This window comes from Ceratina calcarata, unplaced genomic scaffold (assembly GCF_001652005.2).
Source record: "Ceratina calcarata isolate Rehan_Ccalc_2016 unplaced genomic scaffold, ASM165200v1 scaffold125, whole genome shotgun sequence".
In the NCBI taxonomy this organism is placed as follows: Eukaryota; Metazoa; Arthropoda; class Insecta; order Hymenoptera; family Apidae; genus Ceratina; species Ceratina calcarata.
In genome coordinates this window covers 343,188-357,923 of record NW_017133515.1, presented here as the reverse complement: position 1 = coordinate 357,923, position 14,736 = coordinate 343,188, and the positions used below count along the sequence as shown (strand labels likewise).

At 46.3% G+C, this 14,736-nt stretch overlaps 2 protein-coding genes across 5 annotated transcripts in view; one reads left to right on the top strand and one right to left on the bottom strand.

Annotated features, from left to right (window-relative positions):
• The window catches only part of Dnmt3 (DNA methyltransferase 3), a 38,982-nt gene extending 30,838 nt beyond the window's left edge, over positions 1-8,144 (bottom strand). For both annotated transcript variants that reach the window (XM_018028272.2, XM_026815495.1), the window contains exon 1: positions 7,714-8,144. The gene's annotated coding sequence lies outside the window, so the exon portion shown is untranslated. The remainder of the gene's footprint in view (positions 1-7,713) is intronic.
• The window catches only part of Tdg (Thymine DNA glycosylase), a 35,769-nt gene extending 21,388 nt beyond the window's left edge, over positions 1-14,381 (top strand). For all 3 annotated transcript variants that reach the window (XM_018028291.2, XM_018028283.2, XM_018028299.2), the window contains 4 exons: positions 585-654; positions 6,264-6,413; positions 8,834-8,976; positions 9,059-14,381. In XM_018028291.2, the coding sequence (XP_017883780.1) occupies positions 585-654; positions 6,264-6,413; positions 8,834-8,976; positions 9,059-11,047 (2,352 nt within the window). In that variant the 3' untranslated portion in view covers positions 11,048-14,381. The remainder of the gene's footprint in view (positions 1-584; positions 655-6,263; positions 6,414-8,833; positions 8,977-9,058) is intronic.
• The last annotated feature ends 355 nt before the right edge of the window (positions 14,382-14,736 follow it).

The window sequence follows — 14,736 nt, the reverse complement described above, 5'->3', positions numbered from 1 at the left end:
AACGTTCCATACTTTTTATCGTTATCGACTCTCCTATTTGCGAACCTCGCGTCCTTGTGTAACGAATCGGAACCGATTAAGGAAGGTGCGAGCAGCGACTTTGAAAACCGAAAATTACGAGAGTCGCGAACGTCTCCGTCGCGTATCCTTGGACTTTGTCATTATTAATTGTTCGACCGAGGCGACGCGACGGAGCGAAGAGCGAAGATAATGTGGTTGCGCAACAGGTACTACCACACCTGTGTCTACCGTGTTGCATAATCGCAGCTAAGAACAGTGTACGCGAAATCCGTACAACGACGAAGGTCCGTACTCGACCGTAGGACATACCGAACACCGAATACCGAATTCCAATGTATATAACTACGTATCTACGATTCGCGGCAACCCTCGCATCGCATGCGTTCTTTCCCTGCGATCTATCTTGATCCAAGTTCGAATGTCGATCACCGAGTTAAGCCGTGCGCGAAATACGTTCCAATTAGCAACGATTAAACGAGGAAACCAGTTAAAAGAAAAACATTAATTTTCACGAAATTAAAGTCTATCAGAGTCCTTATATCGGTATTTGATTTTTGTCACAGATTGGCATCAACCCAGGACTCTTTGCTGCTTATAAGGGTCACCACTACGCCGGGCCTGGGAACCATTTCTGTAAGTGATCCATTTAATTCTTTTACACATAAGTGTAATCTATACGTTCTTCTTGGCGCGAGTCAAGGTTCGTAAATGCAATTAACGCCGAAGAGGAACCGAATTGCTTTTCCAACGTCGCTCGACGAAAAACTCGGCTGTTCGACCCTTCTTCCTTGGGTGCGTTCCGTTGCGCTGCGTAGCGTAGCGTCGGTGCGCGATCGACCGAACAACGATCATCGGTTATTTTTAACGCAGCTGCTAACCGGACGACGACGCGAACTCCGAAGAGGCATGCCGCGTTGAATCCGCCGCGGCGAGGAGCGATATTGTTCCGTGACTAAGAGTCGTTTGGAACATCGATGGGTTTCAACGATCGACGCCGGGTTAACCGGCGAGAGAAATTCAGTTTGCGTTTTTCGTTGGAGGAAAACCGTGCAAATCGTGGATTCTTGAACGAAGGATAGAGAAGGGTCTCGCGCCGTCTCCATCGAAGCGATAGCTATTAGACGGCGCGTACATGCGCGTGCATTTTACGTCCGCGTCCTGGGTCCGCGTTCGTGTCCGCGCTCGTGCACATCGACCGTTGTGTACGCGATGTACATACGATGCGTACATACTACAGGCGTAGGTGCACGCGTACATATACATATGTAGAGGGCGGACGCTTATACGTGTAGGTAGTATAACGGGTTGTGTACATAGAGAGGGGTAGAGAGAGAGAGAGAGAGAGAGAGAGAGAGAGCTCACGTTCACACATAGGTAGTACATACAGGGTGAAGTTAGGTGTTCGCTGCTGGATTTTCCAGGGTTTTCCCGGGGTTGCGGTAGAGCAGTGGCATGGGGTGGAGGGTAGAGGGTGGTAACGTGTAGGAGGTGGACTGCGAAGAGGAGCGAGTACAGGGGTGGGTGCGGAAGGGTGGAATGGTATAGTGGGGGGAGGAACTATAATGAGTGGTGCGCGCGAGGGAGAGCAGGATAAAAAGGGGGTGGGATACGGGGTACAGAGGGGCGAGAGCTGGTGGAAGCAGCAGGGTAGTACGGAGCACGGGGTAAAAAGGTTGGAAGCTGCGGGAAGCGGGAAACGGGAAACGGGAAGCGGTCGGGGCGGAGCAGGAGGGGTTGGTTGCCAGCAATGGAGAGCAGGAAGAGTGAGCGGGACGAGGAGAGGGTGGATCGAGAACGACGGGTCAATTTAAGCCCCGTGGAGGGAGAACGGGAGAAGCCGGGACCGGGCCTAAAGGCATATAGTAAACGCCGAAAAATTCGCGGTGGTTCAGCCGGTTCGATCGCTCGAAAGCGAGCGCGGTTTCAGTGATCGAGGCGAACGCGCACCGGATCCTGCTCGTCGCGCGCCGTTCTCGTCCCCGTCCCTGTCCCCGTTCCCGTTCCCATCGTTTCTATCCTCTGGTTTTCTCGGTTTCCGGTCCACGGTTCCTAGTCCCCGGTTCTCGTATTCCCAACATCCACCCCCGGCAAAAAACAGTGCGTCGCGTCGCAGAAGTTTAGCTTCTAGTCGCGAGGTGTACTGTGTCGTGATAATTACACGTATCTCGAAAAACGATCAATCACCTTTGCGACCTCCTCGAACTCCACAGCCTACGAAGTCCGCGCAACAGATCGCGCGATTCCGTCGCGTCGCGCGGTGCTCGTTCCCCACGTTCGCGATCGATCGAGGTACGTTCCTGTTCGTACCGACCTGCCGACTCGACACCGGATCGATCCTTCCGATATCGATCTCATCGCGTCGACATTGAGCTCGAAACGCGAACACTAAAAAAAAAAACAGTACACGGAATCTTTCGAGTCGTCGACGAATGGGAATAGGAATATCGCTTCGCGTCCGAGGTTCGCCGCTCGACGGAGGAGAGTAAGCTTCCGGCTTGGATATCATGACGTTGAAAACGTAAGAAACTGCTAAGAATTGCATTAATTTCTCGCTCAAATAAGTACACTTTGTTCGTTACGGTTTTGGTGCTGTAAATTAGAAAGCAGTGTTTTTCACTCGGTTCGACAGATTTCCCTGCAAGAGGAACGGAAGCGGCAGCAGCAGCAGCAAGGGAAACTAATGTTCAAAGTTGGTGGAGAAGTGCGCGAGAAAATCGGAATTTCGTACAGCCTGACGCCGTTCGCGGATGTAAGACGGGACAAACAATGTTTTGAAACAATGCTGTCCGCGCGTAAAAAAGTTTAGTCGGGAGAGGACGGCCTCTCGGTCTCGGCCTCGGCCTCGGCCTCAACCTCGATCGAGACGACAGGACGAAGGGGATGGCGAACCGAGATGGCAAGGGGGATGAGAGTCGGCGAGTGGTCGGTGACCCAATTCGGCTCGACAGACGGCGGGCTTTTCCGAACGGCGCGAAAGTTGAACGTGACCGAGGAAAAGTTTTCGTACTTGTGGCGATCGAGACACTGCGTCCTACCGCGATGCAAAAAGAAATCGACGCTGCGCGTCGCGGCACGGAACCCAAGTGATACGACGAGGTCGAGGGTTCTTTCACCTTCCGTTCTCCACTATTCGTTGCAAATATTTTCGTGTTCCTATCGCAATATCTACTATCAGTCTATTAACCGAATGAACAAATTCCTTTTTGTATCAACGAAACAGTGGACTCAATCTTTCTTGTTTATCTGAATAAATAGAGAGAAAGTGGTAACGATCGTCGCAAGAGTTAAAAAATGAAAAGAAAACGAACTCCGAATCTGTTCGATCGATGGCCGATTTTCGTCTTCGCGGTTTCGACGTGGCGCGACGCGCCGTTCTAAAGTAGAAAAGTAAGTCCAGACTACTTGATACTCGTTAACTTGGAAACTAAAGTTCGAACTCGGGTACTCGCGCTCGAGATTACGTCCTACATCCCTCGACCGTCCGTCGTACTTGGAAGAAAGTACCGCGAGCCAAGTTTTCGTTGGGTGAAAGTTTCTCTGGAGGAGAGACGTCCCGACGAAGATCGCGCCGCCGCATCGCACCGAGCGCGATACTCCATTATACCTTGATTATATCGGCGATCTCGAGTGTTAAACTTCGAACCGTCGCGTCCCGTCGAATCGTCGCTATGTCGACGTTCCGACCCGACGACAAACTCGTGCAAACCAGAGAATTTTTCGAATGCTACGAACGATAGGTTTTCCTTTTCGCATACTTATCGGGCGAGAAAAATGGGCGCGCGTGCCTGGTTTCGCGGAAAAATTTGACGAACCCTGAACACGTCTTCTCGACGAGCATCCAGCCTGGGAAAATATCGGAATCGCGTACAGAATGAAAAGGGCAAGGGGAAGAGAAAAAGAGAAATGGGAAGAAGACAAGAAAAGAAAATCGAGCGTCGGAGAGTGTCTTACGAGTGACCTGAGCGAAAAGATCGAGGAAACCGGCTAAGTGCGTGAGTGGAAAAGGGATGCAAGCCTGACGGTGACGGTTGTCGATGTCGGTGGAAGTAGGAAAGGAGGTGGCGTTGGGTTGGGGTTGCTAGTGGTGGGAACTATAATGAGTGGCGGCTGTGTCGGGTGAAGGGAAGTAAAGGGAAGAGGACGAGGATGAGGGCGGTGAGCTCGTCGGCGAGGGTGTGGGTGAGGCAGAGCGAGAATGCGAAGTGTGCGAGGGACAGAGAGAGAGAGTGAGAGAGAGAACAGGGATTCGAGGAGAGTGGAAAGGAGAGCTGGAGGGGTAGAGGAGATGGCTATGGAGGGTAGGTAGGGTGAAACGAGACGAGCGAAGGGTACAGGTAGCGAAGGAGGGTTGGCCGGTGAGTGTGGGAAAGCGTGTAGCCTCTGCCTCCTCCCTTTTCCACCCATATCGGCCACCCTTCTGCCAGCTTGCTGCTCGGTCCAAAGGGGTTGCCGGGAGGGAACGGAGGGGCCAGAGGGACAGGAAAAAGGGAACTAGAGCTGGTCGAGGGGGCCGAAGGGGTTCGTGGGGTGTCAGGGAAAGCGGGAAGGGGTTGTCGCACGCCTATCCGCTCGATAGCAGCTTTCGGCCTGTGTCGATGAGTTTACTAAGACCACCAGTCCCCCGCTTTTGTGTTCCGTCTTTTCGAAATTTTCACCGCCCCAGAAGGTTCTTCTCGCACGTCGCCAGTGAACGCCGGTCGTCACCTAGATCGATGATTGCACGCGAGAAATCCGATCCGTCGTCGCGTGGCGTCGTCGCTCTAGTGAGCCGCGATCAAGACAGTCGCGCTCGATCGATTGACCACGTTCGCTCATCAGTGTTTACCCGTCGACCAACGATCGATCCGGAGCGCGGCGGATCTTCTTTCCTTTCTTCGATCAAACAAAACCGTTTCAAATTATCCTAGACTCTTTGACGAAACACGTCAGGACGTCTTCTCGGAATAGATGGTACAATTCTTAAAAACACATGTCTACTACACGCGTCTGAGTTTAATACGTGGTTGCTCGCAAATTGTAGCAATTGAAGGGTCTCGCTCTCGTAACGAGAGGAAAGGAGAATGCCGCGGTGCATTTGACGCTTTTCCTAGGTCTCCGTGAGCGGGTCTTCGTCCTGGAAAACCCTGAAAATTGATTTTCCAGGCGCGGTCTCCCGCGGTACCCACGCACAGGTCTCTCTGTCAGTCTCTCCTTTTCTATCCTTCCACATCCATCTCTCTCTCTCCTCTCTCTTTCTCTCTCTCCCACGGTTGCATCGATTTTCACCTGGTTCTCTTCGTATCCCCTGCAGCGAACTCGAACCAACCGTTTATTCAGAATCGGAGGAAAGAAACGGGGGAAAAATCTGGGTCAACAAATTGCAAGAACTCCCTGTGTGTCATTGCGAATCGAACTTTTTAAATTTAGGATCGATCCGAGGTTTATTTCGTCCCTTTTTCTAAAGTTAAAACGAAAAAAGTTTTGGTCTCGCGTTCATCCCTTCTGTTTCCATCAGACTGCGCTGCTCCGTCGAGTTCACGCGTTCGCGTTCTACTAGTTGCCGGTAAGCTTGCTATAGGTACAAAGTACGATTGGTAAGAGTATGGTTAGGAGAACGGGAGAGCGGGAGAACGGGACTGGGAACGCGAACGGCAACGACCACGGTAGACGAGCGAGCGTTTAACTTTGTTCCGAAGTTCTCCAAGGTCGTGTGCCGCGGCTGTAGGTCGGTGGTGCAAGAGGAGGCGAGACTGGGAGGACGAGGGGGAGAGAATTTCCGAGGCCGCGTCATAAATCTCTATCCGCTGGCTGCCGTGCCGAGTCGAGTTAGGGATAGACCTTACGGGATATACGCGATCCGACTTCGGCTTCGAGAATATCTCTAATTTTACGTCATCGAATCCCACTCTCTCTCTTCTTTATTTTTCTACTATGTCTCTCCCTCTACGCGAATTATCTCCTTTCGTCTTCGAAGCTCAGACGATTTTGTTTCTCCTCGTTACGCGAACACAACGCATCGTCCAATTTGATCCGCGATTTGATTTATACAATATTTTTCATCCAAACTAATTTGACTCTCGTTTCGCATAAATGTTGGCCGAACTTAACAACGCAGCGGTGACGTAAATTACATTTTATCTGTAGTTCCCACTCGCTATACATAGCACGTCTCTCGCGTGAACCGACCGTAGGCTAAAGAAAATCTTAACTTTTCTTTTGTAATCCCAATGTCTCTAACCATCGATTAAACAACTTTTTTTCAGGGAAGTGCTTGCACCTCAGCGGATTAACTCCAGAACCACTGACGGCGGATGACGACTACAAGCTTTTGCGCTTTGGTATCGGTTTCACGAATATGGTGGCTCGCGCCACCAAAGGCAGCGCTGATCTCACGAGAAAAGAAATTAAAGAAGGTTAGTAAGCAGGTAGACGAAAAAAGAAAACGCCACGCGCAGTTATGAGACGAGGCGCGACACGTCTCGTGCGCATGGGTGTAGATAAGCAAAAACTCGCTTGATTCCGTTCTGTAACGAACCACCCAATGAACCCGGCCGAGCTGAGTCGTACGTTTCGTACCGTACGGCGTCCCAACGCACATATGGGATAAGAAAACAAGACCGTTCGTAGAACACATAATCTCTGTACCCTCGGTTGCAAGGCAACGACGGATAGCGGTGTCCAATGCCCCCCATGACTCCCCAATCTGATTCACCGATAGACAGTATAGCGTCGAACGTACAGTAGCACATCATGTATCACGAGTATAAAGTATAAATATACTTCAACTGTTTGATGTTAGAAACACGATCATGAAAATTTGAGCTAAGCACTCATGTTTCGGGTAACCTATTCCTCAAAATGGTGGAGGCGACAAAGGTGGAAGACAAAATTGTCGTTTCGGGTATCGATTTTTCTGGGATATATATAAATAAAAAGATTTCAGCTTCGTATTCTACGAGCTCGCGAGTATCACATGACGACTGACGTTGAAATGACCGACGTAAAAATGACGGACTCTTTGTTGGTGAATATCAAAATGGAACACTCTGTAGACACTTAAACTGATGTATTCAATGTTGGGTATTCAGCAGTTGACGAAACTATCACAGCAGCGACGTGTGGATTTATATTCTGTTTATTAATTAATACTTTATGAACTAATCAAAACCCAAAATTGAATACTTTTTATTTGATATTTTCTTACCTTGTGGAAAATCTCAGCTGATCATGTTAAATGCTCTATATATATAAACCGACCATGTTTGATAGTGTTTATTCATTTGTTCGTAGTGCTTATCGTTTTTTCCACCATTTTGTGTTTCAATGTACTTACTTTCGAAATGTATTAAATAACATGTAAACACACATAAACGCGTAACAAAACGTATATGCTCCGAAATGTAAGGGCTAACCTCACGATTTTGATAGGATCTGATTCACGAAGTTTGTAGGAAGCAGTCAGAAAAAGTCTTACCCTGAACGTAAACGTTTCGGAGCCACAAAATACGTTTCTGTATACACAACGCTATGCAAAAACACAGTCTAAATTAGTTTTCTGTCTATAATATGTATCAATATACGTGCGTGCGTATAGCCTCGCATGATTTACAAAAGCCTCGTCAATCGTTTAGTCTCAGCGAAGGAGAAAACGATACAATGAAAAGAAATGTAAACAAATAAGCAACTATTTATCGATAAGTGTCGGTTACTTACCGCGTAACGCTTCTGGATCTCTGCCAGCGACAAAGAGGCTTGCCAGCCACGTTTTGATTCACAATCGAAATGTTTCGTTCACTAAACTTTCTCCACTCATCACCTGTTGCCGGTGGATCCGAAGGTAGAAGACGAGATGGAGTCAATACCGCGTTGTTTGCACTATTTATCGTTAACAAAACAAACATGAAACGCTCTTACCGATGAAAATCGATTGAGGCAAATCGCGATCTTCACTGATCGTCGCCGGCCCGACAGCGGCAACGGTAGCGGCAGCGCAGCGGGCACGAGTAAAATCAAACAAGAGTGAAGCAGCGGCAGAATAGAACGAGAATGAGAATATGGGAATGGGATAGAATACGCGGCGGTATACTATGGCGGGCTGGCGGCACGCGGGCGCGGGATCAGTGTTGCCAACAGAGCTCATCGAAATTCTCTCAGTCACGTGACTAACGTCGTGTGTATCCAAAACCGGCGCGATTAAATGAATGTATGTAGTATTTATCATGTGTGGAATATGGACATATATATGTATATATATATACACACACACACACAATCCACACAAACAATACATATATATGTATTATATATATATATGTAACATAATACATAAGTTACTTATGCGGCCGCGTGGTGAAAGACGCTCGAACAGTGGGGAGCAGGAGCATTCTTCCTCTTTCTGTTCGGTAGACGATGCTAGCTGACCGATCAGATCGGTTGTTCTTGTCAACGAGAAACAGAACGAGACGATTCAGATTCATACAGAGGGTAAAATCGTACATTTAACAATCTAAATTTTACTATGTAAACGTTTTTTCGGCACCCTAATCGTGTAAAGCTAGATTATTTGTGTTTTACACGTGTGTTTATATATATTTTGATTATAGAAAAAATTCCAATGACAGTACTCAACCTATTTTATACAGAAATCGAAGTACTTCAAAAATGATATGTTTATGCATATAATATTTTTATGAGAACAAAGTTATATTCTGATGCAGATTTTGATCAGACACGAATGACTTAGCTTTACACAGTGAGGGTTAAAAAGAAATCGTAAAATTTATGACCAGCGAACCGTTCGAAAATGTTACTAAATTTCTGTTCATTTTTATAGGTAGTCACATTCTGTTAGAAAAGTTGCGGAAATACAAACCGAAGATCGCCGTCTTTAATGGTAAACTGATATACGAGGTATTCTCTGGGAAAAAAGAGTTTGGATTTGGTAGACAACCCAACTTGGTCGAGGGCACCAACACGGTAAGGCGAATTCTTATACTTTCAAATATGTACATTGTACACCCTATACCCTACGAATTAACGAACCGATATTTGATTTCAGTACATGTGGGTGATGCCATCAAGCAGCGCGAGGTGCGCGCAGCTTCCGCGAGCGGCAGACAAGGTGCCGTATTATGCGGCCCTTAAAAAGTTTCGCGATTACTTGAACGGCACCATCTCCCATCTGGACGAGTCTGACATCGTGTTCGCGGACTCGAAGCTGAAGAAGAAGGATCAAGACGCGATCGAGGACAAAAAGCCTACGTTCTGCGACGGATTAATGCACGACGGAGATGGTAGAATTTCCGAGGTGAATGGGAATGGCATCAAACAGGAACCGAATTCTCAGATACCCGGCAAGAAGAAGAGGGGTAGACCAAAGAAGATAAAGAATCCGGAGGATCAACCACCACCCGATCCCGAAAAATTGGACGCGAATGGGGAAGTGATAAAGAAACGACGGGGACGACCGAAAAAGATTCATCAACAGCAAAAGCAGCAGGAGCGAGAAATCAGAGAACGAGAGCATCTCCAACAGCAGCAGCAGCAACATCACCACCATCAACACCATCACCATCAACAACAGCAACACCAGGGCATGGGTCACATGGGGGACGGTTACGGAAACGTAGTACCCAACTGTTTTTCTCCGCCGAAAACGTTCGCACACATGGCTCCCTATCCACAACAGATGAACGATTCCGGATATTACGGACAAGGAATGAACGATAGTCCTTATAGTATGAATGCGAAACAGAGTCCAGTGCATCTGCAACACTACAGCCAAAGTCCGAAATCTATGTCGCTTTCGTTTACCCATTCCGATCTGTCTTCGGAGATTAATACCGCGATCTCCTCCGAGAACAACTTGGAGCCGTCGCCGTTGACTTCGCCGAGTGTCGAGCACCCGGATTTCGAACCACCTACGAGTATGTCCCAGCAAACGATGAATAACGATCATCGCCAGTACAATCCGGCCGGAAACGGTGATAATCCCGGTCATCACGGTAGTCCAGGAACCCCGACCCATCCGAGCTATGCCAGTTACATGGGTTACCACGAACAAGCGTCCGAATCTCACAACCCTCATCCACATCAGAATACGTCGACGCCGTTGAGCCAACCCGCCGACGAGCACTCGCATCACTCTCATCCTACTCCGCCACACACGCATCCACATACGCCGACTCATGCGTCGATGTCGCCTCATCATCCCCACGAGCAGTACGCGACGATGAAGAGGAACACCGGACAGGACGTCGCTTCCAAGAGTCTCAGCGATCTCGAATCTCTAGTCGACCAGATACCCAGTATAGCCGATGGTGGCAGCCAACGTCTTCAGCATTCGCATCCTGGGATGAACGATGACGGGTCGATGTCGGAGAAGATGGAATCGCATCATCAGTCTTATCTCTCAGGATTCTCCGGAATGTCGAACGTCGGCATGTCCAACTACAGTCCCCCTCTGGGACCCTCAGGTGCTGCCTATCCAACTTCGCTACATCATTCTCCCAACGACGGTTATAACTCACTTTACGGTACGAATGGACGTCAAGATTCGCAACAGCAACAGCAGCAGCAGCATCAGCAGCAACAACAACAGCAACAGCAGCAGCAGCAGCACAGCAAATCGTATACCGTTGAAAATCTAGCGTCTAGCAATTATACGCCAAGTATGAGTGGACACGCTGGTAATTCGTATCCAAACATAATCCCCAGTCCTCATTATCCGGTGCCGATGGGATCGACGAACGGATATCTTTTCGGTGGCCTCGAGTCGAGCTTGATGCAACGCACTTACGGAATGGGCGGTATGGGAGGCATGGGAGGAATGCACCCAAGCCTCGGTCACATGACCAATCCTTATTCTTACAACGGTTCGTATTCTAGTTCCTTCGACGCCTATCCGGCACCACCCAGCGGGATTCATGCGCCTAGTGCAAATTATCCCGGTGGTTACGGTAGCACGACGTCAGGTACTTCGACGCCACCATCATACCTCCCCTCTCATCATAGGCCGTCGGTCGACCTCGCTTATGACGGTGTATGATAGTAATCTATGTAAACCTATTCGACTTACGTACTCGCATATATGCACGCTCACACGCGTATTCGCGAACACACAGCTACACGTACTTGTAGTAGGTATGTACTATGTACTTGGGAAGACACGTATAGACAAGAACAGTGAGTGGACGAACAAACACACGATTCGAGCGCTGCGTTTATCTTTTCTACGTATTTTTACACGTTTGGAATCCGCCAGAACGGCTCTTTTTGGCGCGATTCGTTGTGCTACGATTTGCGCGTCTGAAACACGTTCTCGAGCTTTTTTAGCTTTCCTCGATCCCTGCTTGCCTGTCTGCCTGCCTATGTACCCATCATCCTTCTTTTGCATTTCTCCTATTTTCCCTCCTTGTTCTTTTCATCCGGCTCGAATAACGATTATGTCGCGAGTAAATGATTGCCACCAAGTACGAGACACTTTCATATATGTGTTACGTTACGAGCCTGGATTCTGTTTAAGTTAACGCGATTTCAAAAGCGGCGTACGAGCTCGAGATGCTGCTCGATCCTTTTCACAGTGATATCATGCATCGATCGTCGATAATGAGAGATAAATCAAACGTTAAGATTCACTTTTTTCATGTTACGCTTACGTTATTGTTGAAATGCGTTCCGACGGTTCCACTTCAACGGCAAACACGTCCAATCTCATGCTGTTTCAATGAATCGATTGTTGTATTATAATATATGTACAATACATTTTTGTTCAGAACCAGTGGATTGTTACAATTTTTTTCGTTAAAATCGTTAGAATTTATTCCACGCGTATATACATATACATACATGCTATACTTGTTATCATAGTCTCCTCTTTCTCCGTTACTTTCGTTATAGACTAGTGGATAATGGACTAATTTTCGCGTGACTCATCGCGCGGATAACGTATTGGCTTCAACCGGCAAGTAAAATCAGTCTCGACGAATTCTCGAAGTTGCGTTGGTAAATTAATGCTGATTAAAAAATTATACAACCGTAAATGAGATGCGAGTGACAAGATCATAGCATACAAGTGAGACTGCTATCGAAGATAGTAAGCGGTGCCATTCGCTTTCCGAGTATTTTTTTCTTTTTATGGACCAATGAGCAAAATTTATATATCCGAATTAATGAATTCGAACGTTAGGGCGCTCGGACCCGACAAATGTCGATCGAAACATTCACGTGTACATAATTTGTCCGATAGCGTTGGAAAAATATCAAAATACCTTTCGTTTCGTTACGAGTGCAATTTTGTAGATACGACTGCTCCATCGTATCGTGAACATGCATATTATATTACATACACATGTATACTCTGTACATGTGTATATAGCTAGTATGTATGTACTTATGCACATGCACGTATGCATATACATACAGCGTATGCGCTACAGACAGATTATATTATATCGAAGCAATAACGCGTATGCGCGTGTGCACATGATTAATCGTAAACTGTATCTATATGTTTAATGCGAATCTAGTCAATCCGATTCGTTGAATCGTGGCAAATTATCGCGGTAATCGACCGAGTAATTTTGCGTACGGATCAAGAGCCCGTACGCGCACGAGAGTCGAAACGATGCAACGGACGTAAACCCGTACTGGTGTCTTTCCTCCTGCGCCGTGTTTTACAGTTGAAAACGTCCAAGCCAGACGTACGTAGAACGTCCGTCACGTCGTGTCGATGATGCAAAAGGAGTTTAAATCCTTAAATCGGAGAAATCGGTGACCGATCCGTTCGATCGATAGAGACAGCGAATTTCGCGCGACTTCTCTTCCTCTCGAGAAAGAAGAGACGCGACCGAATCACAATCGAAATTAAACGAATTCAATTCTAATCTGAATCGATGACAATTTTTCTAAGTAAATTAATTTGTTTTGTGTACAGGTCGCGATCGCTTTCGCATATACATCGTACAGTCGATCGTAAACGTGTAAAATGTGAGATCTGTGGCTTCTCGAGCTATCTGTATGTATATGTATTGCCAACAAAGTGCATTACATGATCATTAATTATCGCAGTCGTGATTGTTAATTATTGGCATTGATACACGAACAGGACTGGCCGGGCGGAAATTGGAAAGATCGATCGAACCACGAGTCACGAATCACGAGAACGATCGAGGAGAAGAAATGGGTCGTTATATTATAATCGTTACTAGATTCGGTAAGCATCCTCGCTTTTGTACCTCGCACGTTCGCTTACAACTGTAACCGTAATCGTTCTCGTTGCAATTTGTTTATCGGTTAATCGTTATCGATTATCGACGTGCCGCTGTAAATGTAAAGAAACATACATAGAATACGTTACCGATTTTTACAGTTATCGCGTTACCTTATCTCGTTAATTGTACATTAAATTGCTACGTTTCGAGCTACCGAGGATTACAATGTTTATCGTAACACGATCACGAACCAATCGATGTAGATCTGTGTAGATGTACGATCGGCATTCCCCTTCGTCGCTAATCAACGCTGTAAAATTCCGCATCTGGTGTAATTGTATGGGACAAAAAGAAAAATGAAAATTGTATGTGCACGCGTACGTGTAGACGAACGTATGGGACAAAATGATCAAAATGAAAATGAGAAATGACTGTGAAATCGGTAAATAGGTTTACATACGTTAAATGTGCATACGTGTGCGCACGTACGCGTGCCTATACTTACTGAATATATATAAATATTATATATTGATTATCTATGATAAGCGAGAAACATTTATCAAGTAATCACATAAGATGTGTTGAAACATTTAAAATGCACAGGGTATAGATGAGAAAATCGTTGATATAATAACTGATGTCTATATAAATAGGTCTCTGTATACGTACAGAGTTTATCGCGTGTTCCACCCATCGCGAATCAAATCTGCAAACAAAACTTCGTGAAAGTGGCACCAAACGGATTTATATTGTAGGTATTTATCCGTAGGTTTATCGCGATGCATTAGAACCGCGATGGAGTCTCTGCGTACATGGAAGTCTAATGAATGTTTCTTTTGTTCAATCGGCCTCAAGAACACACAAAGCGCGTACGACCGATAAGTAATCTATGGTATCTACATAGATGTTTTTCAGATTAAAACGGGGCAGTTCTAGTTATAAGTGTCGTCGGTGTTAATCGTTTGTCGATAATGAAATGGATCGAAGGAGAAATAAGGAGATTCGAATAAAATGAAACGAACGAAAAGCAAGGAAAAAGGAAGGCAGTGAAACCAGGAATAACGCATGCCGTAACCTGCGAAATTCCTACGAATTAATCGAATTCGATCGATTGTGTAAATTGAGATGCTAAAAATTAAGTATAAATACATTATACAGATTTCAAAGTGATTTCGCTGTTGATTGTATCGAAATAATAACGGCAAAATAATGATAGTAACGTTAATGGTAATGATAATAACAATAATAATAATGGTAATAATAATAACAGTAATAATAAAGAGGAACAGAAAGAAAATGAAAATTGAGAGAGAAAGGGAGAGAGAGAAAGTGAGTGAAAGAGCGAGAAAGAGAGAGAGAGAGAGAGAATTCGTGCACAAGCGAGTAGAGAGCTTGGGCCAAAATCGGCCTCTGACATATTTTTTAATCGCTTCGAACCTCTAATTACTCTATCTTATAAACTTAACGATGTATTAAAGATTAAACTTAATGGTGCGAAAGTCTACCTACCGTATAGCTTAAACAA